General features: G+C 40.8%; 5 protein-coding genes across 10 annotated transcripts in view; 2 read left to right on the forward strand and 3 right to left on the reverse strand.

Moving 5' to 3' along the window:
• Nucleotides 1–4873, forward strand: part of ppp4r1l (protein phosphatase 4, regulatory subunit 1-like) — a 16468-nt gene extending 11595 nt beyond the window's left edge. The window contains exons 15-20 of the mRNA XM_086086539.1: nucleotides 95–256; nucleotides 1335–1435; nucleotides 1531–1651; nucleotides 2315–2449; nucleotides 2539–2680; nucleotides 3651–4873. Coding sequence (XP_085942665.1) covers nucleotides 95–256; nucleotides 1335–1435; nucleotides 1531–1651; nucleotides 2315–2449; nucleotides 2539–2680; nucleotides 3651–3799 — 810 coding nt within the window. The 3' untranslated portion in view covers nucleotides 3800–4873. The remainder of the gene's footprint in view (nucleotides 1–94; nucleotides 257–1334; nucleotides 1436–1530; nucleotides 1652–2314; nucleotides 2450–2538; nucleotides 2681–3650) is intronic.
• Nucleotides 2045–6794, reverse strand: bcdin3d (BCDIN3 domain containing). The gene is made up of 3 exons (XM_086086540.1): nucleotides 6725–6794; nucleotides 6583–6638; nucleotides 2045–6151 (listed from the first exon to the last, which is right to left on the reverse strand). The coding sequence occupies exons 1-3, from the start codon at nucleotides 6741–6743 to the stop codon at nucleotides 5579–5581; spliced, it is 648 nt and encodes a 215-aa protein (XP_085942666.1). The 5' UTR covers nucleotides 6744–6794; the 3' UTR covers nucleotides 2045–5578.
• A 430-nt stretch (nucleotides 6795–7224) lies between these two features.
• cox14 (cytochrome c oxidase assembly factor COX14) lies at nucleotides 7225–11958 on the forward strand. 2 transcript variants are annotated; one of them, XM_086086652.1, is made up of 3 exons: nucleotides 7225–7332; nucleotides 8121–8350; nucleotides 10158–11958. In XM_086086652.1, the coding sequence occupies exon 2, from the start codon at nucleotides 8130–8132 to the stop codon at nucleotides 8304–8306; it is 177 nt and encodes a 58-aa protein (XP_085942778.1). In that variant the 5' UTR covers nucleotides 7225–7332; nucleotides 8121–8129; the 3' UTR covers nucleotides 8307–8350; nucleotides 10158–11958. The 2 variants fall into 2 exon arrangements, with proteins under 2 accessions (XP_085942778.1, XP_085942777.1); XM_086086651.1 differs by lacking the exon at nucleotides 10158–11958 and having other exon boundaries at nucleotides 8121–8431.
• Nucleotides 8824–20136, reverse strand: cers5 (ceramide synthase 5). Of its 5 annotated transcripts, XR_015096257.1 has the most exons (11): nucleotides 19689–20134; nucleotides 16453–16558; nucleotides 16245–16375; nucleotides 16011–16068; nucleotides 15079–15129; nucleotides 14709–14801; nucleotides 12476–12604; nucleotides 12275–12381; nucleotides 10146–10302; nucleotides 9751–9894; nucleotides 9212–9356 (listed from the first exon to the last, which is right to left on the reverse strand). XR_015096257.1 is itself a non-coding variant. In XM_086086645.1 (10 exons), the coding sequence occupies exons 1-10, from the start codon at nucleotides 20048–20050 to the stop codon at nucleotides 9192–9194; spliced, it is 1359 nt and encodes a 452-aa protein (XP_085942771.1). In that variant the 5' UTR covers nucleotides 20051–20123; the 3' UTR covers nucleotides 8824–9191. The 5 variants fall into 5 exon arrangements, 4 of the variants coding, with proteins under 4 accessions (XP_085942771.1, XP_085942774.1, XP_085942773.1 ...); XM_086086645.1 differs by lacking the exon at nucleotides 9751–9894 and having other exon boundaries at nucleotides 8824–9356; nucleotides 19689–20123; XM_086086648.1 differs by lacking the exons at nucleotides 9751–9894; nucleotides 19689–20134 and adding an exon at nucleotides 17880–18068 and having other exon boundaries at nucleotides 8824–9356.
• An 871-nt stretch (nucleotides 20137–21007) lies between these two features.
• Nucleotides 21008–27869, reverse strand: LOC147167628 (glycerol-3-phosphate dehydrogenase [NAD(+)], cytoplasmic-like). Its single transcript, XM_086086650.1, has 8 exons — nucleotides 27732–27869; nucleotides 25563–25740; nucleotides 25348–25488; nucleotides 25139–25277; nucleotides 22944–23056; nucleotides 22534–22770; nucleotides 22351–22457; nucleotides 21008–21506 (listed from the first exon to the last, which is right to left on the reverse strand). The coding sequence occupies exons 1-8, from the start codon at nucleotides 27773–27775 to the stop codon at nucleotides 21410–21412; spliced, it is 1056 nt and encodes a 351-aa protein (XP_085942776.1). The 5' UTR covers nucleotides 27776–27869; the 3' UTR covers nucleotides 21008–21409.
• Nucleotides 27870–27910: the final 41 nt, after the last annotated feature.

A 27910-nucleotide genomic window follows, 5' to 3' on the forward strand; every position in this document is an offset into this window, starting at 1 on the left:
TTGCTGTAAAACCCAAATGTTTTGCTTCCAGTGTTCTGCCTTTTATACAGGATGTTTGACAAGCAACTTTGTGCGTCTGCCTCCTCTCTCGCAGTGGAAAGTGCGCCGCACGCTGGCGTTCTCCATCCACGAACTGGCAGTCATCCTGGGCGACCAACTGACGGCGGCCGATCTGGTTCCCATCTTCAACGGCTTCCTCAAAGACCTGGACGAGGTTCGCATCGGCGTCCTCAAGCACCTCTATGACTTCCTCAAGGTACGACTGTAGAATCTGCTTGGCCTATTGCAAACACTGTAATAGACCATTAGGACATTTGTTAGCACGTTGTTTTAGTCTACCACATAAACACGTGTCTTCATCTATTCTCGGGGTAAAAAAAACAGTCACCAAATATGGTGATACATACTTTTCACTTTGAATAGTTAACATTTGTAAAAGTATGAACTTTACGATCTTTTACTACAAAATGGTCTTACACCAGACAGACTATATGGGCAGCCGATTCAGACTGAAAAATTAATGGGCAGCCGGTTATGACAGCAACATAAATGGTAGAAGGGCAGCCTGTTCAGGCAGTAAGCTAAATGGTAATTGGGAAGTCTCTTACAGTCACCAAATAAATGCTAAGTGGGTACCTTGTGTCCAGGCAGCAAATAGTCAAACAAAATTAAGCCTCATTTACTTTATTTTATTTATTTTTATTAAATGTATTTATTTATGTTTATTAGTATTCATTCATTTGATTATTTATTATTTTATTTATATTTATTTATTATTACCTTGTCCAGGCAGCAAATGGTAAAACTAAATTAGGCCTCATTTACTTTTTATTTAATTTATTTATTTATGTTTATTAGTATTCATTCATTTGATTTTTTATTTATTTATTTTAATTTATTATTACCTTGTCCAGGCAGCAAATGGTAAAACAAAATTAATCCTCATTTACTTTATTTATGTTTTATTTATTTATGTTTATTATTCATTTATTTATTTGTTATTTGATTTGTATTTATTTATTATTACCTTGTCCAGGCAGCAAATAGTAAAACAAAATATGTTATTTATTTATTATATATTTATTTTATTTTAATTTTTTTTTCTTTATTCTAATCATTTACTTTAATTAAGGTTATCTAGTCTGATCCCTAGTAGAAGGAAATAATGTGTCAAATTTAGCGGCGCATGTGTTGTCAATGTTACTGTTTTGCATTTTCAGCTGTCCAATGTTCAGAATGTTCGTGGCAGCTGTTGCTTTGGCTGCCACTTGACAGCCTGTGAATGCGTTCCCACGCCAACAGACATGTTGACATACGTGATGTTGTGCTTACAGTTGCTTCACGCAGACAAGAGGAGAGAATACTTGTACCAGCTGCAGGAGTTCATGGTCACCGACAACAGTCGCAACTGGAGGTTCCGATACGAGCTGGCAGAGTGCGCTTGATTGACATTTTTCAATCCCGCTGTGTGGATTGGTGGAGAATTAACTTCCTTCCTTCCTTCTTTCCTTGTTTGGGGTCCGCCTCCAGGCAGCTGATCCTGATCATCGAGTTGTACAGCCACTACGACGTGTACGACTACCTCAGGCAGATCGCACTCACGCTCTGCTCTGACAAGGTCTCGGAAGTCAGGTGGATCTCCTACAAGCTGGTATGTTACGCATTACGGATTACGAAGGTTCTTTGCTTTAACGGATGGATGCATCGACTTTATTTAATAAAGGGGTGTCAAAACGATTGCGTTAATTTAAAGTTCCTTTCACGGTAACGCGTCCACGCCAAAATGTATCAGTAATAAATGTGCATATTTTTGTGGAGACTGAGGTGAAGTTGTATTTTACAATTTTAAAAATGTGCAGAATTTTACAAGTTACTTCATGTTAAAGATTAGATTAGATTAGATTTTAATATAGAAAGAAAAAGCACTGAGCTGTCACCAATGTTTTACATTTGCAATTATGCCATCTAGTGGCAGGGAAAATGACCAACACAAATCAATATCACTGAGTTTTATGTTAACAAGAGGATGAAAACGTAAATTTAATAACTGAAAATTTATTTTTATTGTATATTTAGAACAGATATAAAGTTTGCGATTAATCGTGAGTTAACTATTGAAATCATGCAATTAATTACAATTGTAAAAAAATGAATTGCCTGACATGACACCCCAAATTTAAGACCATGAGTCAATTTAATAAGAGTGGATGTGCAACAAAAAGCTACTGGCATCCCCCAAGGTGTGCTTTTAGGCCCCGTGTTTTTTTTTTTGTTTTTTGTTTTTTTTAAACACGAATTTGATGAATGTTGTCAGGTGGTGGAGATCCTCCAGAAGTTGTACTCGAGCGGCGCCGACGATCTGGGCGTGAACTTCATCAACGAGCTCACCGTCAGGTTCTGCCATTGTCCCAAATGGGTGGGACGGCAAGCCTTCGCCTTCATCTGCCAGGTAAGCGAGTTGCCGTCAAAGCTTCTCGATGTTTCGTCCTTCCGCGCCTCCTGACGTGCCTTCATTTGTCGTCGTGCTGCGCGGTCCAGGCAGTGGTGGAGGAGGACTGCATGCCCATGGATCAGTTCAGTCAGCACCTGCTGCCCAGCCTGCTCAGCCTCTCATCAGACCCGGTTGCCAACGTGCGCGTGCTGGTGGCCAAGGCCCTGCGGCAGAGCGTCATGGAGAAAGGTACGGCGCCAATCAGGAACACCGTATAACTCCTCGGAAAAGTTTTTTTTTTTTATTAAATTTTGTTTTTGTGGTATTTCAATTATTACACTCCACAATTACAAAATCAGCATAATTGTTTAAAATAATAATAATAATAATAATTTTGAGTTGTTTAAATTGATACATTTGCACCTATTTTTTATTTAAAATAACTAATTTAAGTTTTTTTAAATCATCCATTAGGAACTTGCATAATTGTAGCATTTCAAAGACTTTTTTTTTTGTCTGAATATTTTTAAACTTTTTTTTGTTTTGTACCAAAAAATAAATAATTGTCATAATCATGATTTCAATTATTACCAAAATAATTGTGATATTTTCTTCATAATCGAGCAGCCCTACTTTGAAATACTTTAAAAATAGGTAAGGTAAAGAAAGGAAGTATAGTTTGAAACTTGGATTTTAAAAGCATTTACACTTGATTCATGTTCTGAATATTCATCCATTCACATTGTATGTAGTATGTCAGTTTCAAATGAAATGAAGCCACTATTTCATATAAAATAAAATAAAAAAATGTTTTATCACAAGTGGCATTAGTTAGCCAATTGGTGGTTGGCTAACTAATACTGAATAACTGATAACTTCCTTGATATTTATCGCTCAATTACAACATGAATGTCACATACACAAAAATACTGAAAAAAATGCACATTTCATATGTTGCCCAACAGTATCGCTTTAACTAAAATAATACATTAAAAATATCAAATTGAGGCAAATTCAGTAACAAATGGTTTCAAGGAAGTGAAGTTCTTGTCGACTGAAATGTGAACATTTTTAAGGCAGACTATTTATTTATTTTTTGCCATCCACAAAGCAAACAAAACTTGAACGCGACGCGTTTTCTGCTGCGTCTTCGGAGCCTGGCGCTAATGCTAAGCTAACTCTCCGTCAATCGCCCTTGGCTGTGTTCTGCGTTGTTCAGCCTACTTCAAGGAGGCGGGCTGCGCCTCGTCGGACGAGCTGGAGGAAACGGTGATGGCGCTGCAGTCGGACAAGGACCGGGACGTGCGCTTCTTCGCCAGCCTGGACCCCAGCAAATGCCTGACCATGGACACGGCCCCCCTCATCTAGCCTGCGGGACTCTCGTTACCAGCACACGCAAACCGGGACCCCCTCAACTCAGCCAACCTCACGACTGCTAACACAAGCACACGCCCATCTGCGTGGGACGCTACACACAAAAGCAGTTTTCAGGAAATGAGCAGGACTCTTTTTTTTTTTTTTCTTCTCCTCCCGTTCCACCACACTAACAAGCTTGACTCTCCAAAGCTAACTGTGAGCTTAGCATTGGTTTATTTTGTATTTCTTGGCTCCTTTTTTAGAGCATCTTAAAAAGGCGCCGGCGGCGTCTGCCTTGACTCTTGACGCTCGCACTAACTCAGGGGGACTCAAGCGACACGCCGCCATTTCGGACCCTCATCTTCCGCCTCCTCGGTTTACCAAAACAAGAAACGTGACAATGTTGATGAAATACCTCCTGGACGTGTGGCTGGCGAGCTAATAAAAAGCATCCTCACAAAAGGGCTGGAGCAAATTGTAAGCATGCCCCCCCCCCCCCTCCCCCCAAAAAAATCCCTTTTTGTGTGTATAGTCTCTCCTGTGAGCTGTCAGTGGATCTGATTGCGCGCTTGTACAGTAGCATAGAAGACGCGTCAACCCCCCCGTGGCGGAACGATCAACTTTTGAGGCTTTCGCCTCCCATTTTGTGTACAGTTTTAAAACCTGTGGATTAAGTATGATGTGATGGAATCAAGGCCAGTGTAAGTGAGGGTTTGGTATTGGGGAACACTCATCGGTCTTTGTCACTTGTAAATGTCTTTCTTTTCTTTTATATATAACATAAATTGACTTAACTTGAGTTGATTGTGTGTACGTGTCGCGGTAATGGCGGCGGCGACTCATCTCGTATGTCAAGTTTCGTGTTGTCCATCTCATGCTTTTTTTTTTTTACGTAGAACAGTTAATATATACTGTACATTTTATTGGAAATTATTTTTCTTCTCAATTATGCACCACTGTTCAAAGATTTTATATCCTAACTTTACAAGATTTACAGACCTTTGTAATATTCAATGGTTTCTTTTAAAAAGACATTTTAAGTAATGTTATTTTTAGTACTCTGTAATTAAAATGATTAAAATTGCACTGGGGTGTTTTTCTTGTTTTCACAGAAAAAGCCATGGTAAATGTATTCAATACATTGCAGCCATAAAATATTAAAAATAAAAAAATATATTTTTTAAATCATGGTTCATTTTTTAAAGTGCTTTTTATAGCTGTGAGTAGTTAAAACTAGCAAGATTTGCTTTTGTTTTACTAAATAAAAATAATTTACAATTTTAACATTTTTCATTTTGGTATTTTACATTTGTAAAATGTATTTACATTTACTTAATTTATTTACAATTACTGTAATTTACATTTGTATTCTAATTTTTCCATTTTATTTTTTTCTTTGAATTTTAAACATGCGTTTAAATTGTTTGAAATTCTTTATTTTTTGGAAAAAATAATTAAATTCAACTTACTTTAAAATAAAATAAAAATGCTCCAATATTTGCTCTAATTGAAAAATTAGGAAAAAAATTGGTTTATAATATATTTATAAAGGGAAGGGCTAAAAGGAGTAAATTACGTGTTGTGTATTTAATCAATTTATGATTCAAATTATTATAAACTAGAGAATGGCTGGATTATTGAAACATGAAATGCACAAACTGTCTTCATATTCCATTTAAATATGTTATTGTTTTTATAAATTAGAATACTGTAGTGTGCTATCCCCCCCCCCCCCCCACTGAGACTAGCATTTTTGTTGCGCACACTAGCAGGGAATAATAGCATTTGCATTCATTTGAATAGGCGAGCGTTTTCCACTGTATTTCCATTTCCAATCCGCTTAAAAAGCAGCAACTTCCTGTCCCACGCGGTGCTGCCGAAGCTGCGCACCATCGCCATGTCGCAGTGTTTCTCCAGATGCTCCCTGGCCTGTTCGCTCACGTCCCCGCGCACTTTAAGACTCTTAAAGTGGTCAAACTCTGAGCGACCCAGCCTCCTGAGCCGGCGGGCCGCCGAGCGGTAACACTTCCAGGGTTGCGCCTCCAGCAGCAAGTGCCGGCTGAGCTCGGCCAGGCGGGAGAGCAGCCGCAACAGGCCGGCGTCGCCGTGGTTCAGGTGGACCCACATGGTAACGGCCAGGCACAGGGTCAGGTGGAAGCTGGAGCGGCCGTGTCGGGCCAGGTGTTCCTGGAGCGGCGCGCAGTCACCGGTGATGTCCAGCGGGGCGAAGGTGACGCCGCCCTCGAGGGGGTTGTTCTCCTGGGCTCGCCGAATGAGGGTCTCATCCAGGTCCAAGCCCAGGAGGTGAACGTTGGTTTCGCCTGGCGTCTCCACCAGATGCTTGTAGAGAGCTACACTTAGTTCCTGACATTCGAGGAAAACAAAATACAATTAACCATCACAACGTGTTAATTAGCATTTTGGCTCATTTGTAAAGAGTTTTTTTTTTTTACTACATAAAGTTCTTCACCTTTTCTGTGGTTCAGCATTTTGCCAATTATTAGTATTATTTTTTATTAAGTATTAATATTTTACATTAGTATTAATGACACTATTTGAGAAACCCCTAAGGTATGTTTAGGATCTTCAAAACTCTAGGCGAATCTTTGCGAACTTGAACAACCATGAAATAAAATCAACATTCGCGACAGTAGCAAATGTTCGCCCCCTCGGGGGATAACGGCCTCTTTTTTTTTTAAAGCCATTTACTTGAACAGAAGATGTGAGAAAATAAACACAAATATGAAAGTTAAAAAAAAATCTTGTGATAGGGAAAGAAGGATAGTTCCACAAACCCCCGAGTTACAGCCCACGTCCAGGATCAGAGTTGTTTGACGGCTGTCGTTGTAACCTAAATCCCGGAGAAGCGTGCTGGGAATCAGACTCAATCGATTCTCCGGTGGATTAAAAGTGTAATAATTGATAAAGTTTCCATACAGAGCAGCGCCGGGATCATTGATGTCGTCTCTGTCTTCAACTCTTTTCCTGCATGTTGCCATTGTAAAGTGTGTGGTGTAACGCTGAAATGCTTCCCTGTAGATACAACGTTTTTAAATGCCCTACCGTACCGATTTTTTTTAAACAATATATGTATTTTCCCTAGATAGGAAAATATGTGGAAAGCATAAATAATGGTCAAATTTATCAATTTAATTCAATGTTTTCTCATCAAATGAACATAGTACTCTTATTTTACGTGAGATGAAGAAAAATACGAAGGTGGAGAAACAACACCGCTAAATATGAATACGTAATATGTGTCTATAATGACATTCTGAAATGTAGATGTGATATGCCGTTTTTTTTGTTTGTTTTTATATATGTATATGTATATAAGTATTACGGACAGTGAATTTAAGGAATTTAAATCGAGGTGATGTATACAGTACAGCGTAAACACTTTAGATGGCGCTGTGGGATTTGTGCACAGACAAAATGAATTGCAGAAGAAGAATATTACCTTTTGGGTTTCCGTAACTTTGCAAATTGCGCTGACATTGAGGACCGTAAACGGACGTTTTTACCTCATTTTGAAGAAAAGACTGGTAAGAAGATCAAGAACATTGTACATTAGGGTAGATCTGACTACGCAATATCTTGTTTGCATGTTAATTTAGTTTCAATTGAGGAAAAGAACGTCATGTTTTTGACACATTGATTTGCTCGTGTCAGTAAGCCAAATAAGCATGTCTTGTTCCCTTAAATTACCTAAATTACGACTTACTTGACAATGTTGTGACTAGCTGGCGAAAACAAATGTATTCATTTTTGTCAAGCTCTGTAGAACAAATGTGGTTCTTAAGTACCAAAGGGTAACAACTAAAAACGTGAGGTTTGTGCTTGAAAGATTAGAATTAGCTGTATTTATGAAGTATATACACGGACATCAAGCCATAACCATTCATGATACATCGGCGAATTGTAATTTAAAAATAAAAAATAAAAAAGGTAACTCAATTTTTGGGGGTACAGTATTGTAAACGTCATCACACCAATCTACACTTGCAACAATTCACTGCGTTTGTAGTTTTTTCACTGCGTTCGTAATTTTTTAATAGTTGTTTTGCTTTGCTACATATAAAAAATACAATTAAAAAAAACGTAAAAGTTTTGGAAACATACCCTCCTATTATTTTCTGAAAACTCGCCTCCTCACTTAGTATTGCTTTAGCGCCATCTAGCGGCAACTTGGTGCCACAGAAACAAGTTCACTGTATCATTTTAATAGTCCATTCAATTTAGCTAGTGCTAAGCAGTTTGTTTTTTTTGCACCGCACTTGAATCGACTTTGAAAGTTTTGTGAACTCAAGATCTGTACTTCTTCCTTAACAAGGCTGCCACCATGATTACTGGCAAGCGTTTGGCAGACATTGGCTACAAGACCTTTTCTACATCCATGATGCTGCTGACCCTCTACGGTGGCTACCTGTGCAGCGTGCGGGCCTATCGCTTCCTGGTGAGGCGAAATGAACTCAAAATAGCCGCCGAAAACCAGGCTTCAGAGATGATGAAAGACTGACGGGACTGTACCAACCTGGGACACACTACCCAAACGGGGCATTTGTATGTATGATTTAATGATGTTGGAACCGAAAAGTTTGATTGTTAAGTTGTTGGGGAGAAATTAAAGCGATGATAACTTAACTTTTGTGAAGACTTTTGGTCTTTATGCAGTGTTTCCCAACATTCAAATTTCACGCAAATGGTTCAAAAATTCCATCCATCCATGTTCTGCCGCTTATCCGAGGTCGGGTTACGGGGGCAGCAGCACGGAGGCCTAAGTTAGAAAATTGTCTACAATAAATGTACATTTGTTCAAGCTATGCCAAATATAACAACACAATAATGAAATGCCCTTTTACTAAGATGGCATAAGGTCAAATTAATCTATCTGGTATCATTCATATGACAGTATTGCTTTGGGTTCACAAGTGCATCTGTGAGTAAAACGAGATGAGCACACGCACACAATTCTGACCATTGGCAACAAAACAGGTCTAATATGTGAAATACTAACTCGTGAGACAATGTCGATGGACTGCGCACACAATTTACTCAATCTGTGAACGCAATGTAAATATAGCATGTGCTCAAAATATTCATTTGTGGCCATGAAGTGCATTTTGTCTTAGTGTGCCTTTTGATTATTACAGTTGGGAAAGACTGCTTCTGAAACAGTGACAAGCCCATTCATATTATCATAGGAAGTAAAAAAAAAAAAAAGTAAAAAAACAACAACAGTGCATGTAGTAGTAGTAGTAGTGAACTGATGGTTTGTCCCGCATGACGTCACTTAACGGGTAAAAAATAAACATGTCGGGATGTGATCCAGTGTGAGACATTCATGAAGTTCACCTGACTGTAAAAAAACAACAACACTGGTCCCAAAACAGCTGCGATGAGGTCATGTCGGTGTGGCGTGCTGTCGGCTTCTGGCGGCAGCGCAGTGGCCGTTGGTGTCGTTTTCAACTTGTTGCGCATGCGTCGTCATCTTGGTCCTGCTTTGGGCCGATGTCGCCGACTCGTCCTCGGAGCTGCTCTCCATGTCGCTGCGCACGTCGTTGCCCACCTTGGGAGAGGGAAGCCCACAAATTAAAAGCTGCACCCCTTTTTTTTTCATGTCGACTCCTCGAAATGATCTCCCAAATGTTGACGTCATGCTCTGTCGACGACAAAGGCAAAAAAGCTCGTCCTGCTTCCAATTGGGCCAATTCCCTAGTTGGGGTTCAGCCGGAAATGGCTGCTTCAAAACAAAATGGTTGCTGTTCAATTTTAGGTGCGACTTTTCATGCGTCATATTATGATTGACACAAGCGTCCAATTTTTTTCTTCTTCAGTGAAGCACGTGTTAAGGGCTAATTTTGCAATATTTTTTTTCTCCCAAACTTTCCAAAGGGTGCTTACTGAATAATTTTGGAGAAAAAAAGATCAAAACATTTCACACACCTACAAGTAAGACTTACAGTGTGAAAGAAGCGTAAAGTCATCAAAGGCGTGGTGAGAGGACACAAAAAGTGAAGAAGAGGGAAAAAAACGACCACTCAAAGCACAAAAACAGAAAGAAAGATGGAGTCTGTCAGTCCACAGGGAGAAGAACCAAACAGCTTCTGCAGAGACGACACAGGACCACATAGTAATAAATAACGCACACACACAAATGACATTGGTAAAAGTAGATGTACAGACATTTCCAACATACGCAAGTCAGTGTTAAAAGTCGTGCCGATTCAAGCCCTTAAATAAAAAGCAGGCAAGAAATAAGCTAAATACAGCAACCGGCGTCATCCACTTAAGGACAGTAGCAAAGTATCTGCACTTGGTTGTTGAAGCCCCCCGCTTTTTTTTTTTTTGGCCCTACCTTGCCCCTCAGGACGGCTTTGATGGCGATGGACGCGATGAGGTAAAACCAGATGACGTGCAGAAGCTGCAGCACCACCAGCAGCAAATTGAAGAGCCACCACGACGGGAAGGGGCCCACAATGTGCCAGCTCTCAAACATGGTGGAGTTCAGGACCCTGGGACGCACGGTACATTCAGGTTGATCATCACCAGAACAAGACTGCAGGAGACAGATATCGTCGTACTGTATATCGGCGCTGCGCTCTGAAAAACACTTATGTCCATTTCTACGTTTATGGGGTGAAACTGAATGCAGACATCCCAAAAACGTTTTTATTTGTATTTTTTTTTTTTATGTAATTGACATAAGTGCTTTTCACAGGCCAGCAACAATATGGTTAAATTTGCCATTTAGCCCAGGTTAATAGGAAAGTAGTAATTGATTACAAGGAAGTATGTTGAAAACATGAAATTACATCATCTTTGTATGTCAGGGAGGAGATACATTTATTTGAAGTTATATATATATATAAGAATCCATAATTTAAGTAAAATATGGTAGTTGCACAAGTGTGCACACCCTCTTGCAAATCAGTGTTCAGAATTAACCAATCGCTGCCTCTGATGTTCTGGTAAGCTTTTACTGCATTTTTTTTTTTTGTTGCTTTCTGGTGGATGTCTGAAGGTTTTTGTAAACTGACTGATATTTGATCATGTTCAGAAATCCCGCCAAGCTAAACTTTGGTTTTATCAGACCATTCTAAAAAACCTCCCAAACACAAGGCAGGATGTGCAAAACGTGTCAACGTGTGGACTTTGCTTGCGTAGGTTCTCCCCAGGTAGTCTGGCTTCCTCGCACATTTCAAACACATGCACATTCGTTTCATTGATGACTCTAAAATGACCCATACACGTGAGTGTGAATGCTCTGCTTGTCCAAACTGTATCTGTCCTATAATTGGCTGGCCAACAACACTCCAAGTTATACTCTTCTTCTTTTGGCCCAAAATCATATAGGCTCCAGCTCACCTGGGACGACCACAATGAGAACAAACGCTCGAGAAAATGGATGGTTGGATGTTTACAGCAGGGCCAGGCCGATATTTAAAAATCTGACCATTTATTTATTTTTCAACAATGAAATCCTTTATCCAAAATACGTTATCGGTTGAGCCTTCGTGTACTTTGCGGACAGGCCTGCCTCAATGCCCAACGAGGCATCCCCATTGTATATTACGTCTACGGTAACTCGAGCTTGGATTCTGAAAGAAACACGATGAGGTCATCCTTTTCAGCTCAAATTGATTGACGGGAGATTGTCATCAGAGCCCCCCTCCCCAGCCCTGTTCAAGGGATACATTTCTCCAATGAGCAGGAACACTGACACCAAATATCCACGATCGCCTTACGGTGGACAGAGTCATCCATTTGCTATCGACGGCCGGCAGCCTCCATGTTGGTGCTTACGGCACGAGACTGTGGACTGTGTCTGCATCCTCCACCCATCTTCAATAGCACCTGTCCACAATCGGGTTGCGGGATAAACTCCGGCTGACTTTATTTATAGAGCACTTTCAAAACAAACATCGCTGTGTATGAAGTGCTTTAAATTGAGTTAAAAAAATAATAAAAAATTCAGGACCGCGCACATGAATAATTAAATAAAGAGGATATCATCATAGTTGGGCATAATTTTGGCAGGAGGATATGAAAAGTCCTTATTGTATTTGGGAGGTCGGTAAATGGCGAGAGAAGTAGGGTGCACCCGGGACTGGTCGCCAGTCAATCTCGCAAATAGAAAAACAAGCATTGACACTCACATTTAACAGAGATGGCAAATCCTGGTCCAGAAAGTAAAAACCCTGCCACAGTTTGGCTGTAGCCCCTCGTGCTAGCTAGCTAGCTCCCTAACAGGTAAAGGAGCCAGCTAGCACTTGGGGCTAAAGCCAAACTATGGCCAGGTTTTTACTTTCTGGACCTGGATTTGCCACCTCTGCATTCATTCACAACTATGAACAATTTAAAGTCCTTTCTAGAAGGAATGTGGAAGAAAGCCGGAAACCAACACGACCACAGACAACATGTGAATGCCGTTAAGTGTTTGGGTTGAAACCCCAAAAAGTCAAAGCAAACCACTTTCAGACTCACCATATTGGAAACACGGCGAGCCGCGTGACGAAGAAGGTCAAACTAAATAAGCCGAAAAGGAGGTCGCACAGAAGCTGGCACTTGGCGTAGTTGGCCATTTTGCCTGCCTGATAACAAAGAAAGCCAAGTATAAAGCTACGGTTGTCTTAGTCTTCCGTTCCTTCCATAATTGCCAAGCAGCGGCTTTTACGTCTCAACGACCTCGAGCAGGAAGTCAGAAGCGTCGTGCAGGCACAGGACCAGGGTGCCCACCCGCACCATGTTGTTGGCATACGAGAAGCTGATCAGGCTCACCGTCGCCAGGTGATGAACAAACATGGCCAGGAAGTCCTGCATCGAAAAGAGGAGAATGAATTGCTGTCAAGTCAAGTTGGTGGTATTTGTTTCTAAATATGTGACACACACTTGCAGGTAAATGCTGAAAATGTGCAAAGACTGCGAACGACTGTATGCAGTACAGTCGTTGCCTGGTTTTCCGCTGGGGTTAGGTTCCAAAAAATAGCCGCAATAAATGAAAGTCGCGAAGTAGCTGGCTTTATGTTTTACATTTATTATCAATGTTTTAAGGCTCTGAAACCCTCACCACACAGTTTATACACTTTTCTCATTGAGGCGTTTACTTTTTCTGACATTTCTCTCTTGTTTAAACATGTTCAATGTTCAAACCTTGATACATTTTATAAAATAGTACATAACTGTAAAAAAAAAAAAAATGCAAAATTGCAGGAAAAAAATCGGAGATACATCGAGACCGCGAAAAGTAAACCGCGTTATAGCGAGGGAATACTGTATTCAATTGTGGAAATACGGTGTTTAAATCGTTTTTTTATGGATGGAACAAGCCAGCTAAGCTCATTTTCTTTGCGTTCTGGTCAAAAATTGGTGTTTTAGGTTAAACTAACCCAAGCTCTGTTGCTGATAACGTAACCCTTTCGGATCTATAGACGATTGCAGTGGACATGACATATTTGTGTCTCAACCAACAAAAACGCATCATTTGGATGATGTCAACACTTCTGGTCCACGATTGGATCTTAGCGAACCGATTACAATCGCAAGTTGATTTGCATGATTGCTCATGTTAAAAATGTTACATATAAGCTTGGTAAGTTTACAACATGTTACTGTCATACTATCCTGGCGTCCACTATAACAAATAAAAACATGATAACCCTAATTTTCTTTGCCCATGTTTTTTTTTTTCTCAATTCAATTCAATTCAAATTTTTTATTTCATTCTTTAAAAAAAGAAATGAAAGGGGACAGAATGAAGTGAAACTTGTGGTTTCTGCCACTGATCAAAAAAAAAAGAAAAAATAATAAAAATGAAAAAAACAACAATCGTAATAATAGTCAACACAAAATAAATGACATTAAGCAGTCAAGAAGCTATTTGGTAACAAAATGATTCAAGAGCACTGCCTTGTGTTCTTATGTGGAGAAAAAAAGAGTCAAAATCAGTTGAAAATAAATAAATAAATAAATAAAATTGCCCAGCAGAAAAAATGCGGGTCTGAAGTTCTGTCAAATTAATTACAAATTAAAAAAAAAAAATCAAGAACTACGTCAAAAATACATTCAAGTCGTCCTTCACTGCTGTAAAAATAAAATGGTGCCAGACGAGCAGAAACTTTTTGCAGAGGCAAGGAACCATGTCAAGAACCAAATACAACAAACAAAAGTCAAAACCCAAGCGGCTCTTGGCAGAGCTAACATGAATGACTGCCGCTAAAGTCAAACAATCTCAATGTGGGATCGTACGTCTTAATAAACACAATCCAACTATGCAGAATTTTGTTTCTATCTAATAATTGTGGCGATCATTTGAGTAGGTTTCCTGTTTATTGTTCACAATAGCTTGACAGGATTCTTGACTTTTTTACATTTTTTAACATTTCAGTCAATCGGTTCGTGATAGATTCTTATTTATTCATGTTAATTTTTTAGCGAGTGTTGACCCACATTTTGTCAACAAATGACTCCTGTTCTCATTCTCTTGAACATTTGAGCCCGTGTGTGTTTGTGTCTCTGTGCAAAGCCGCTCAGCTGCTGCCTTGTGGAATTTGCATCATTTAGCCATTTGGGCCTGCACAGTCACATGAGAGTGTGCGGCCTCGTGCTAAACACACACACACACACACACACACACACACACACACACACACACACACACACACACACACACACACACACACACACACACACACACACACACACACACACACACACACACACACACACACACACACACACATGGAGTGACTGGCACAAGCTGCACCCCTGCCCACCGACTTGTCCGGAAAAACAAATTACATGTGACCTTACAAGGATGAAGAAGATTGTCGATGTGGTTCAAATGGATTCAAAACACACACACACACACACACACACACACAGTACACACACACGCACACACACACACATAACATCTCACCTTCCTTCTTACGTCAGTGAACTGGGAGAACATGAGTGACAAGTAGAAGGCCAGCTCGATCATGTAGTAGCGGTAAAGATCAGGCGTCAACACCTTTGGTGGCAAAAACGGGAAAGGACATTTTCTAATATCCATGATTATCACGTGGTTCGATTAATACAGTAAATAATGAAAATTGACAATTGAATTATTTTGCTATCTGACAATTTCTGAAAACGTGTCTCGGAGGAAGCTGCATTGTGTCTACACATCTGCCCATATTTGTGATCAGCTAGGCTCAAGGAAGCTCCAGAGCCACTTTCAAGCAACGGGCCCCAAAGTTGTAACGGTCAATGATGTAGACTTTTTATGTCAACTTTTTACCACATACCTGATAAGGGTAACCATACCAGCAGTGCCGCGTGTCCCACATCCAAGGTGTCTAAATAATGAAAAAAAAAAGAGAGCATATCAAAATTCAGCAGACAACTTCCCGGCCGAGCACAAAGTTCAGTCTAAGTGTGCGCATGGGTGGAGTCTTGTGCTATTTTCCGTGACTGGTGCAAGTAAGAAGGGGGGCGTTTGTCGGCTGCTTGAGATCGACACGTGAAAGACGAGCACATTTAATTCATTCAGTGCCATTGACGGCTATAGACGTCAAAGGTCCGTTTTCTCCCCTCATATATTTTTATTGGCAGAGAATGAGTTAAAAGGAACTAAAGTACTCCGAAGCTGTAGAGCGGCCACTCGGAAACCGCCTTCTACCACTAATCGTACGTCCGTGTGTCTCCCCCAGCTGTGCCGCAGTCACGGGGAGTGCTTTCAAAAATATGTTTAGGATGATAATAATCCGCTCAATGAATTGATTTCTACAATACAGACGAATGAAATATGATGACGTCCGCCACACGCAATCCCCGCGGCGCAGATTGTGTTGTATCTCGACGCAATCCACCAAAACTTGCGTTACATCGCCTGCATTACATATTACGACGACTCGCTTTTTTTTAGTTGCTCTAAATTCTAGTCGGCTTTCTGTCGCCGAATTGTGTGACCAAAAAAACATCCGCGGTTCACCGGGAGATCCAGTGAGGCCCAACGCGGTCTGCCAAACGAGACTTGCCCCCGGCACAAAAAAATGAAGATGTGTTTTGTTTTTACGTCGAGCGCATCTACGAAAATGGGGCCCCACAATGTTAAATGAATCAACACAGCTTAAAAATATGTAATGCGTTTAAAAAAAAGAACCCTTGCTATTATTATACAGTATAAATCGAATACATTACTTTTATGTCAGTGTTAAAATCCATGTGGAGAGCTCACCTGCCAGAGAAACTGGAAGCCATAGGTAAATATGCACAAATAAAATGTTAACCTCCACCTGAAATGGACAATCCAGAAAATGATTCTGATTACAGGGATTCCAATCACATTCAAACACACGCAAGCTCATCTGCATTTAATTTCAATTTCATCCAAGCCTCGTGATAAACAAGCCCCCCCGAATTGCTGCCTTTTCAACCAAGACGGAGGCAAAAAAACACACGGCAGACCTACATGCTCTCGCAGAACTTTGCGTGCGTGCTGGATTTGTCTTGGTTCCTGCGCTGACGGAACCAACGCTGCACCTTGCGCACCTCCCAGTCCAGCTGTTTGGACAAGCCGTCCGTGTGGCGCGAGTCCGGATTCTGCCGGAGGGAAGACGCGTGCATCAAGTCCACGTAATGTGACGAAAACAAATCGGGAAAAATGGAAATACAAAAACCTTGCTGATGGACATAAAGACTTTCTCCAGCACTGCATTGGGCGGAGCTCTTCGTTCAACTTCGGGATTAATGTGCAGCCTCCTCGCACACGTGCTGGCGATAAATCTGTGCAAAGGGTCAGAGATCATTTAAAAAACATGAAAATCACTTTTTTTTTTTAAATCTGAAAAAAAAATACTGTCGCTTGGGCAGTGAGGACAGCCAGACATTTTTCTATAACGCTTGTTCAACTGACTTTGGGCAAAAGCCTGCAATCTTCTAGATAGAAGATAACATTTATAAGACATATTTTGAAAATCAACGTTGAATAGAGCAAAAGGGACCCCGGTCAATTATTAGCGACGCGATAGAGGAAGTTCAAGAAAAGGCATTCCTGTGGTTTCTACCTTGTGATAATCCAAAGGCTTACTTACAACCACAGCATCCTCACATTACGAGTTAGAATTCAGTACAGTATCGGTGTCACAAAAAGACACAATTTTTTTTTTTTTGTATCTACTGTACATCCTCTCACTCAGTTGTATTTCACATGACAATAAATTCATGCAACGAAGATAAGAGTTTCCCCTCGGGCAAAATTCTTCTGTTCAAATTGTAAACATCTGTAGAGCTTCTCTGCCGTGCCGACGCTTTCCGATCGGATGCCTTTTAAATCAGGGCAATCTGGAATCGCAACCCATAGTTGTTATAAAGTGCAGCCAATTTTTTTTTTTAGTTTAAACAAAAGTATTTAAATGTTCTAAAATAATACACTTTGTAAAAAAAAAAAAGAAAGTTGTTTAGCTGCCAGTTATTATTTCACTGCTCAATTACTAATGTTTTAAGTTTTTGCCGTGGTACTTGGTCAGTACAGTTATTGAGGTACATATACAAGTATTGAATCAAAGTGAATTTTTTATTATTATTTTTTCTTCTTAAGAGCTCAGTATTGTTCATTCGGAAATGTCATCATCATTGCTCTTTATTTTTTATTTTTTTATTTTTTATATATATATATATATATATATTATATATATATATATATTTTTTTTTTGTATGTGGGTGAGTATGTGTATGTGCGTGCGTGCGTGTGTGCGTGCGTGTGTGCGTGCGTGTATTTGTTAGCTCACCAAAAACCTATTAGAAAAAAATCCCATAGTGAAATTTTGGCATCATGACAACATTACATGGTAGTTCAATTTAATGGTGTGGACCCAAAAAAGTTCAAGAACCCCTGCAATCAACGAGGAGGTTCCGGTCCATGGTCTTGACCTCACTGGCGAAGTCACAGTGCATAAAAAAAAAAAAAAAAAAAAACTCAGAGACGGAAGGAAGCGGCCGACAATGTTGCAAAGGGCAGTGAGGATGTTTAACGCATGGCATCAATATTTTCGCCAGTGGCATCCAGCTTCGCTTCCAGACAATGGACCACAACACGCTTTTGAACCTGGGCCACTTGCAGCTTCGCAGCCTCCCGTCCCCGTGACTCGGCTTAGAGGAAGCGCCGCCGCCGCTCAACAGCCCAGCCGCTCCCACGCCGAGAAAGCTGCCAGAAGTGAAGCGAAGCCATTGCATAGATGTGAAATTTGTGTATTTCAGATCTTAAAAATAGTCCAAGATTAAACATGAGTTCAGCCAACTAAAACAAAAGACAAATCAACCCCCCCAAAGCAAATGACTCCAATACGTATAAACATCAAATGCTGCCTCTGCCGCTAAAGGTCGTTCTGCCTCCACGACATCCCGTAAAAACAATCTGCCTGAATAACACACTTCCTCGACATCCCTCCGATCTGCGCTCTATATTAAGTGGGATTAAGGTTTTATCGTCATTGTGAAACGAGAAGGTCGGTCGGGCCAGGCAAGCAATAAAATCGCTTCACATCATTTTTCTACAAGAGGCAATAACAAGTCACATGAATGAACCAGGGAAAGCCCAGAAGCTTAAAAAAAATAAATAAATAAATAAAAAAGCCTCCTGGAGATGTGCTGAAAAGAACCTGACAAATGAGGGGTTGTTGTTGTTGTTGAACGCAATTTCATGACATAACTGGCATCGCTACACAAACAAGCGCTCCGGGAAACAAAAACTTATCATACTCGACTAATCTTTCAACACCAACACAATATTGTGTTCTGTGACAGAACTTTTTCCATTCTTTAGGAACCAGAAATACATGTTTTGGTTTTCACGAAAAAACACCTGCTTCTGACCAAAAAAAGGTTGAGAACTTGAGCTTTTTGTGAAAAGAAACGTCAGGCAGTGACTTTGATGCTATTGCTTTTGTGACACATGAAACTAGAAACAACAAAGCAGACGGAGAGGGCTTGCAAAAATATTTTTTTGACACCCTACTTGCACAGTCATGCGACGGAACGCTCCAATAAGAGTCGCCCAAATGTGCGGCGGGGCGTGCGGGAGGTGGACGCGGGGGAAAGAATGTTTGTCTGCTTGCTGCTTGAGCTAAACGTGACACACATGGATTTAATATGTGACAAAAACAAATGCGCCCGGACCTTATGCTTAAAAATATTTATTTAATTTCCTGTGTTTGGTACGTGAATCTGGCTTAGTAAACGTATGAAATGAAGCACTATTAAAAGTGCACTCCATTTAGCGGGTAACATTTTAAATGCGATTTTTCATATGTTGTGACTGCGTTTTTCGGAAAAAGTAAAAAAATAAGCGATTTGAGTTTATTCGGGACTCGGTCATTGACGTTAACGAGTCACTACCGTGAATGGTATCGGCATCCTACGCGAGAACTTGATACTCGATTTCTCTTTAACTGGAAAGTTGTGCTGATCTCCAATCCAAAGCAATGCAACGCTGCCATCTGCAGGGATCTGCTAGTCATCAACGTGGTGTGAATTTGTGCAATTGCTGTGCCCTGATTTTAATTCCATAGACATAAAAGCAAATGTACAGTATGAGAAATAATTGAAACAAAACTTTGTTACGAATGTGGGGCTCTCTCTCTCTCTCTCTCTCTCTCTCTCTCGCTCTCTCACACACAACTATTAACTGTTGATATAATTTGGCCCTTTATAGCTAAAATGGAGTCCAACGTCATGACATAGAAATAATTATGCTTCATGGCTATTTGTCTCAAGGAAAAGACATGAGCAAATAAACAGCATCAGCAGCTGTACTTTAGTGGCAGTTATGGGGGCTTGACTAACTGACCCCAGCACCTTCAGCTATCAAAATTGACAGGGACGGCCATTTGTTGTTCATTCCCCGCCGAGTACGAACCTCTCGAAGAGCATCCTGACGACGAACATCCCCAAAGCCACTGGGAGGGCGGCCAACAAGTGTCCGGCTTTGGGATACTCCACCCCGGGAGCACCGTCGGCGAGGTCCGCCCAGGTTACGTTGTGGGGCAGCCAGAACCTCTCGTTCCAGAACCAGGCTGAAAGGGCAGCCATTGTCCCTCCGTGTCGGGCGAAAAGGGGATGGAAACTTCTAGAAGGAGAACGTTTCAAAGTGTTTTGGGCACCTTCTTCCCCCTCAAACGCCTCCTCCGATATATGTGATGATGATGATAAGTTCTCCGCCTTTACGGGGGAAGTGCTTTTTACCGAGGAGTTTTCCAAAATAAAACTCAAATTCCCCATTTTTTTTAATGTGGAATTTAAGATTCTGCCTTTCGACACAGACTGTAAATTATTACTCTATCATTGTACAAACCCCAATTATTGCTGTCAAAACTGCTTCAAGACTCGACGCGAGTTGAGATCAAATGGTAAACGTGGATGATTTATCTTGAAGATCCCCCATTCTGCGTGCGTTCGGTGAACTTGACAGTGCTGCTACCCTAAAGATGAGAAACAAAACTGAGGACGTGCAATTCGACTCTCTTATGACCTCCTCATGGGATTTATTATTGTTAATTGTTTCACCACACAATGCCAAAACTATATTATACATTATGACAATGGAAGCCTATCATTTGATATGCAGTATAACAAAGACATTTATGGTCACCTCGAACGTTTTAGGTGACGAAAGGATGCGCTCCTGTTTGTTGCACGACATCACAGCCAAGTGGCCACTGGTTGTCTTGCAACTATTTAAAAAAAGAAAAACGCAGAAATGACACACCTTGGCAAGTAATACTTGTTTATGCATTTTGCACCTGCAACGTTCCGAAAGCACTGCCTCAAGGCTATTTATTTATTAATTGATTGATTTACATGAAAATGAACGTTTACTTTTTTGAGTAATAGCTCTATCCAATAATCTATGCATGCTATTAAGAAAGATGATGCAGCCCCGGCTCCGTCTAATTTTAGATAGACATTTTGCCCTCTCTATGCAGAGCTTATAATTAGAAATCTTGCTAGGCAGTTGACTCCAAAGCTATGCAAAGGATTCTCGAGGAGCAAATCCAAAACTCCAATAAGGATTCAAAACTGAGAGGTCGGCGTGCTAACCGCTACCATCATTAAATGGTAAAGGTGAACCGTTTATAGAGTGGCAGACCAAATTCCTCCAGTGATCCCAGGTCTGATTACAGCAAGTTTGCAGGCAAGTTGAGAGGCTTAACAACATGCAGAAATGAAAAGCGACACCAGAGTTCACATGTTTTATTCCCCCAATAAATAATGAAATCAAGGACATAGAACATTTGAAGGCACTCGTCGTTTTTTTCCCACAGAAAAGTACGGAAATGCCTCGTATTGACCTTTCATTTTGTAGCAACTGTGCATTGCTTTTGTGCGCTGGTGATCATTCTTTGGACAATTTATGCGACGACGCGCCGCCTTTTCTACCCAGTGAAACGCTACGGCGTTACGTAATGTGATAAGAGCAGTTTAAACGCAGACGCTCGGAAGAAGGAGGAGAGTTGGCAAGAGACTCCAAAATGGTCACCTCGCTCGCCTGCAGCCCTTCTGGCTCTCCTACTGTACGATAACATATGCGCAATCAAAGTCTTAATGGACCGGCAGACTCCATCCAGGCCAGCTCGTCCGTCACATGTGCTCGGGATGGTTCTGCAGACAGCTGATGAACTCCGTCACCGGATGGCCGTCAAAGCAGATCAGGTGGACGGCGGTGAAAAGAGGGAACCTGCGCAAAGGGAACAGTGAACTTGAGATGGCAAATCCAGGACCAGAAAGTCAAAACCCTGCCACAGTTTGGCTTTTAGCCCCTCGTGCTAGCTAGCGAGCTCCCTGAACAGGCACCCGAGGAGGTAGCTAGGAAGTGTTAGAGTAGACAATATTAAGTATTGTACTCTTTGCGTGTTCAATTAACTGAATGGTGAGATTCTGGTGAAGAAGTCCCTTTGCAAAGGTATTATAATTATCAGAAGCTTCTGATGACAACAATTGACGACACTGAAGCCGTGTTCCATCAGATTGTGTGTCGTCCACTCCGGCACATCATTATTTATTGAAAAGTGGGTGAATACGAAAAGTCTCCTCCCATCAGCCCACAGTACATTTGTTTACAACTCTGTTCCCATGGGTATAAATCAGATTAGAGAAAAACAATAATAATCAGCCTGGACCTCCCTTCCGACCGGCAGAGACCGGCCCCAGACAAAAACTCCCTTCAAGATAGCAAATGGAATAAACCCGTTGCCCTTCTTCTGAGAGTGAGACAGATAATACAATTCTATTCATTGAGCCATACTGCTATAACTAAATCCAAAACGGCTAAAATATAAATTGAAACTGAAAAACAATGTTAATAACTTAACAGAAGCTAGCTAGCTAGCTAGCACCAGAGGCTAAAGCCAAACTGTGGCAGTTTTTTTTTTTTGGGAGAATCAATTTTGGGAGTGAATCTGAGCTCCACTGTTCTTGGTCTTGGTTTTTGTCAAAATAAATTCTTCCCCAAAAAATGTACGTATGTTTTTTTCCTCTTCATGATGATTCCATTCAAATGATAGTAAGACAAAGGAACTTACTTCTCCACCATGTTCTTCTGCTTCAAGATTTGGTGGACTTCAGTTGCAGTGGGCGGACCTTGAAGCTTCTGGCCATTCAGCAGCTCCATCTCCAACTGCTCGATGGTCTGAACACAAAAGACGATCCCCATTTAGACCAACGAGATCACTCAAAACGGAGGGGAAATAATCTGCTACGCTTACTTTCCCCGTTTTGGCAAACTCTTCGCCGATCTTGCGGTTGCGGCCGCCGTAGCAGGTGGTGATGAGGTCTGCGACCCCGCAGCTCTCCAAGAAGGTGCTGGCCGAGACGGGCCCGTCGGAGCAGAAGAGCTTGGCGAAGGCGATCATCTCCATGAGGCCCAGACGGATCACGGCCGCCTTGGTGTTGTCACCGAAACCCAGACCGTCGCAGAAGCCCGCGCCCACCGCCACGATGTTCTGCAGAAACACCAAGACGATGCCGTCAATGCATCGTCTCGTTCCTGGTCTTGGATGGAAGCGTTTAACACGATCGAGAAACCCTGCAATATTTGTAGCGCGAAGTTAGCTGCGCAACATCAGCTCCTTTCTCCAACTTCTACAAACCTGACAGGATCAGTTACTGGACAAACCTTGAGCGCCCCGCAGATCTCGACAACGTCCGCTTCTTGCACCACCGTCACGCGGAAGTTGGCGGTCTGCATCAGCTCCTTCAGGATGGGCCCGTGAGCGATGTCCTTGCACCCTACACACACACCAAAAAAAAAAAACATCATTACGCTTCAGCTCAACCTGAAATATGAGGAATTAAACAGAGCAAAAAAAAGCATTCCCATTATTTGCCTAACTAGAAACACAGATACTTTCTCATGCTACATTTTTATTCAAACTCAGATGGCACAAAGCTGATTGTAAAAAAAAAAAAACAAAAAAAAAAAAAACATGTTGGAAATTTGCAATTATTAGAAGTGAAGGATCAGCAAAATAAATACTTGAGCACAAATACCTGAACTGTAAGACCATTAAAGAGATACTTGGCTCATTAAGTTCATATTTTATCCAGAATTAATTTCATAACACCTTTAAAAACACATTTTTCTGCTTGCTGTCGATTGAAGATGACATCACATGTGCTGAGGAAATAGGTAACGAGTCGACCAATCGCGGCTCATCTGTTTTCTGGGTTTGGTCAGCAAACTGAGCCGTGATTGGTCGTTACCTAGTTTCTCAACACGGGTGATGTCATCAGTCGACAGCAAATGGCAAAATTAGTTTATAAAGGTATTAATAAGGGGTGTCAGGCGATAATTAAAAAAAAATGTTAATTAATCGCATGACTCCAATAGTTAACTCGTGATTAATCGCACATTTTATATCTGTTCCAAATGTACAATAAAATGTACAATAATTTTAAAAAAAAATACGTTTTCATACTCTTGTTGACATAAAGGTGGAAAAAATTTGAAACTAATAGAAATAGGGCTGCATCTTTTAGTCATTGATAGAGTAATTTCATAATATTTCATAAAATTGAGTTAAAATGAAAAAGATGTACTGTACTGTAAAAAAACGAGTGTGATATTGATTTGTGTTGAGGTCCCTTTTCGGCCACTAGATGGCATTTTTGCATTTGTAAGACGTTGGTGACAGCTCAGTGTATTTTTGTTTTCATAGTAAGAGCTATCTAACTTTTAACATTAAAGCTGCAATAGGGAACTTCTTTCCCAAAAATAACTTTACAATAAGCTTTTTATGGGAGTACAATGGGTACTCCTGCAAGCCTTTGGCCAATAGTTTTCAGACTGGATTCGGGTTAGAATTTCCCGCGCCCTGCCTGCCGATGTGACGTAATGTGCGTGGTGTGTGAAGAACGGTATGTGCAGTTACAATTTTTTGTCAGCAGGTGGCAGTAGTGATTCGAAATGAAATATTCCACGTTAAGTCGCTTTAAGTAACTTGTGAAATTCTGCACACTTTTAAAATTGTAAAATACAACTTGACCCCAGTCTCCACAAATATATGCATTATTATTCAATTTATTGTTGCTAAATTTAGACGTGGACGTGTCTGCTACGTTGCGACTGGAATTCCCCCAGTACGGCTTTCCAAGTAAAGAGCGGTCATTAGTAGCCCGTTAAAAAAAAAAATTGTGCCGTTAAAGGAACTTTAAATGAACTCAAAATTAACGCACTAATTTTGACACCCCTAGTATTAATTGTTTATGAAAAATAATGAAGTGGTCACATTAACTCATTCATTACCATTGACGGTTATAGACGTCAAAAATTCATTTGAACTATTTCTATTAGTTTAACTTTTTTTTCCACTTTTGTTAACAAGAGTATGAAAACCTAGAATTTTTTGAATTGTACATTTAGAACAGATATAAAATTAGTGATTAATCATAAGTTAACTAGTAAAGTCATGCGATTAATTACGATTAAAAATGCTATCGCCTGGCGCCCCTAATTTTTTAATAATATTTTCTTTTTTTTAAATCGTGTCAGGCGATTAAAATTTTGGATTGTAATTAACTGCATGACTTCAATAGTTAACTCACGATTAATCACACATTTTTTATATCTGTTCTAAATGTACAGTAATTTTTTTTCTAGGTTTTCATACTCTTGTTAACAAAAGTGGAAAAAAAAGTTAAACTAATAGAAATAGTTCAAATTAATTTTTGACGTCTATAGTTGTCAATGGCAGTGAATGAGTTAATTATAAACAAAATATGACCTTTTTACTGTTGAAAATGGCTCAATGAGTCAAGTATCTCTTTCAAAAAATATATTTGGAATCAAGGGTCAACGTTTTAACCCCATACCTATGGTCGTCTCGCAAAACTTGTCCTCCGCCACCTCGCTGGCGATGTTCGCTCCCATCAGGACCGACACGCTGATGCCCAGCTTCCCTCGGATGACCTCGGAGATCAGTTTCAGGCCCTCCGGACCGGCGTCCACGCCCTAGAGACGCACGCGCACACGCGTCAGTCAGCCCGCACCAAGAAGGCGCTTTGAGAACGGGCGAGGGCACCTTAATGAGCGACACGCCGTGAGCGTCCTTCTTGATGTGTCCCTTGATGGTGTCGCACACGCGGATGATGAACTGATGCGGGACCACAAACATCAGGAAGTCGGCTCCCTTAACCGACTCCACCAGGTCTGGAATGGCCACCTGACCGCAATGATGTTCCAGCGTTATTTTTATAAGTCTGCCCAGCGTCCAATAGAATTAAGTCTGTGGCTTACCACATTGGGGGGGAGCTTGTGCCCACGCAGGTACTTGACATTCTCGTGGTCCGTGTTGATGATTTCGGTGAGCTTGCGTCCGTCCACCATTTCCTCAAACACCCACATGTTGACCACGCTGTCAAACTTGGCGTTGGCGGCCGCGTTGGCGCCCACGATCTTGGCGATGGCCGAGCCCCTGCCGACACACGATGGATGATACTGGCTGTTTTATCTGAATTTTGGTGAATTCGAGTGGTTTGCTGAGCAACATCTTCAGTCGACAGCAAGTGGCAAAATGGCCGCCCCCTGAGATGGATAAATATGGCTGGATTTTGCTGCTTAACTCATATTCCACTAATGCAATTTTAACCAGAATACCATATTTAGGCCAGTGGGGCTGCATAGAAAATATTATTGTCGAAAAAAATTGGGGCGGTTGATTTCATCTCATTTGCTCCCCAAAGCGTATAAATATGTTCTATTTTAAATATTACCATACTCCCAAAGACATATTTATACGTTTTTAATGTTTTTTTATTTATTTATGCTAGAGCATACAGAAGGCTTTGCTGCAGCCTCTGAATTGAAGAGAATGGTTGAAGCAATGGTAGTTATCACAAAAACAGCCAGCAGGTGGCAGCAGAGTACAAGAGATCAACCAGGGCCATGTTGCAAAAAGCTTATTTATCCACAGTTTTAAACAAATTTGTGAATAATGATGAAACTTGTGCCAATTGCTGCACAACGGAAACAGATAGAAATATACTTTTTTTTCTGATGAAAGAAGAGACTCTAATCTTTCTTTTGGTAGGTTCCATGTTTTTATAGCGATAGAACACAATATTCTGTGGGCCTTGCAAAATCAGTCAAAATACAGTAAAACAGCCGGGAGTAGCGAAGGAGGTTGCTTCAGTGAAAATGGCTGGGAGTGAATGAGTTAATATAACATTTTGTCTGTTTTTATGTTTGACTGCTAGCACACAAACCTGTAGATTTTTGAAGCTCATTGCAAAATGAAAGTTGGATACAAATTGTGTCAGGAATACCTTCACCTAAAAAATTTTTTTTTAAAAAGTGTCTCTACTCTAGTGAAACAGCTCATTTATTTTTTGGTCTGGACACAGAGGGGTGAACTTCTCCAGAGTCTCCAGAATTCAAAAAAAGTTGTTGGATTTGATCCTTGCCACTTTTTTTTTTCTTTTTTGAAAAACAGCCACTGTCTCGTTTGGAATAGTCGCTAAACATAGCAACAAAGTCAGTAAATCGGCAACACTAAGTAGCTGCTAGCATTGTCGCAACTCCCTTGTTCCGCCCACCGTCGTCATGGTAATGAAAGTCGTTGAATGGCGCCCACAAATCGGAGTGATTCCAAACAAGTTTTGCGTCTTAAATTCAGAAAACAATTGCATAATACGTCTCCTTTGCATACTGTACAACATTACACAGTATTGGCATGTCAAAACGTGAGTGGAAAGGTCGCTGCCTGTTTTGGGGCGGGTCTTTTGTTATTATGGCAGCATGTATGTTGACATAAGAAAAGCACACATATTTTCAGTATTACTAAAAAAAGCCTTGTGCTTAGTCGCACTTCTCCTACCAGTAAAAACAACTCCAAAACAAAACTTTTTTTTTTTCACCAGTATAAATACCTGTGCTTCTAATCTAACCAAGACGAAAGTCACATTAAGACAAAATAGCTTGAATCAATATATATATATATTCAAATAACAAATACCATAATTCTATGAGTAGGTAGATGGGTTTTTTTTTTTAACGCTATACAGTGTACTGTTATCCTAAATTCGTTACTTTTTTTTTTTTTAAAGCCATCCCCGCCCCACCCCCAAGCTTGCCAGGTGACAAAAGGGCAAAAAATAACAAGCCGCTTTTCAAAAATGCCTTTGTAACTTAAGACATGCAGCAGAAGGCACGCAGTGGCCGCACTTGAAATGTCAAAGGCGCCCAAAGAAGAAGCTCTCTATGACAAAATATACCCCATTAGAAAAGCTTTATTTATTTTTATGACAAAATGGGCAAAATGTAGAACACTCCCAACTCACGTGCGTGTACGAGCTCTTGAGAGAAAAATCCATTCCGTTCTGTCATTTTAACAACTTGACTTTTCAGCACACTCTCCATAAGCACAGAAGCAAACTTTGGCATGATATAAGTTGTGAACTAAGTTACCAGTTTCCGGAGCCCACCACGCACACTTTCTTGGGAGCTGCCATCGTTGGACATCCACAAGAGACGAACGTCAGCGCCGCCGATATTTATAGCGGGCACAAGCGCGCGCGCGCGCCTTCCCAAGCCCCTCCTCCTTACCCCAACTCGCGCGCTCCCACCTTCGAAGTGGTGACGTCATC

Source organism: Leptonotus elevatus, chromosome 10, assembly GCF_054856555.1.
Source record: "Leptonotus elevatus isolate MCC_2025b chromosome 10, RoL_Lele_1.0, whole genome shotgun sequence".
In the NCBI taxonomy this organism is placed as follows: domain Eukaryota; kingdom Metazoa; phylum Chordata; class Actinopteri; order Syngnathiformes; family Syngnathidae; genus Leptonotus; species Leptonotus elevatus.

What these genes read in the sequence shown, in the direction of transcription:
- cox14 (XM_086086652.1), top strand. Translation starts at nt 8,130, where the DNA reads ATGATTACTGGCAAGCGTTTGGCAGACATTGGCTACAAGACCTTTTCT.
- bcdin3d (XM_086086540.1), bottom strand. An exon ending in ACGTGGGCTGTAACTCGGGG is followed by an intron (nt 6,152 to 6,582) that starts GTTTGTGGAACT and finishes CTCGAATGTCAG; the next exon opens with GAACTAAGTGTAGCTCTCTA.
- LOC147167628 (XM_086086650.1), bottom strand. Translation starts at nt 27,775, where the DNA reads ATGGCAGCTCCCAAGAAAGTGTGCGTGGTGGGCTCCGGAAACTG. An exon ending in ACAAGCTCCCCCCCAATGTG is followed by an intron (nt 25,489 to 25,562) that starts GTAAGCCACAGA and finishes CATTGCGGTCAG; the next exon opens with GTGGCCATTCCAGACCTGGT. An exon ending in AGATCTGCGGGGCGCTCAAG is followed by an intron (nt 22,771 to 22,943) that starts GTTTGTCCAGTA and finishes GTGTTTCTGCAG; the next exon opens with AACATCGTGGCGGTGGGCGC.
- cers5 (XM_086086645.1), bottom strand. Translation starts at nt 20,050, where the DNA reads ATGGGGAATTTGAGTTTTATTTTGGAAAACTCCTCGGTAAAAAGCACT. An exon ending in GCAAAGTTCTGCGAGAGCAT is followed by an intron (nt 16,069 to 16,244) that starts GTAGGTCTGCCG and finishes TGTCCATTTCAG; the next exon opens with GTGGAGGTTAACATTTTATT. An exon ending in GCTTCCAGTTTCTCTGGCAG is followed by an intron (nt 15,130 to 16,010) that starts GTGAGCTCTCCA and finishes TTCATTATTTAG; the next exon opens with ACACCTTGGATGTGGGACAC.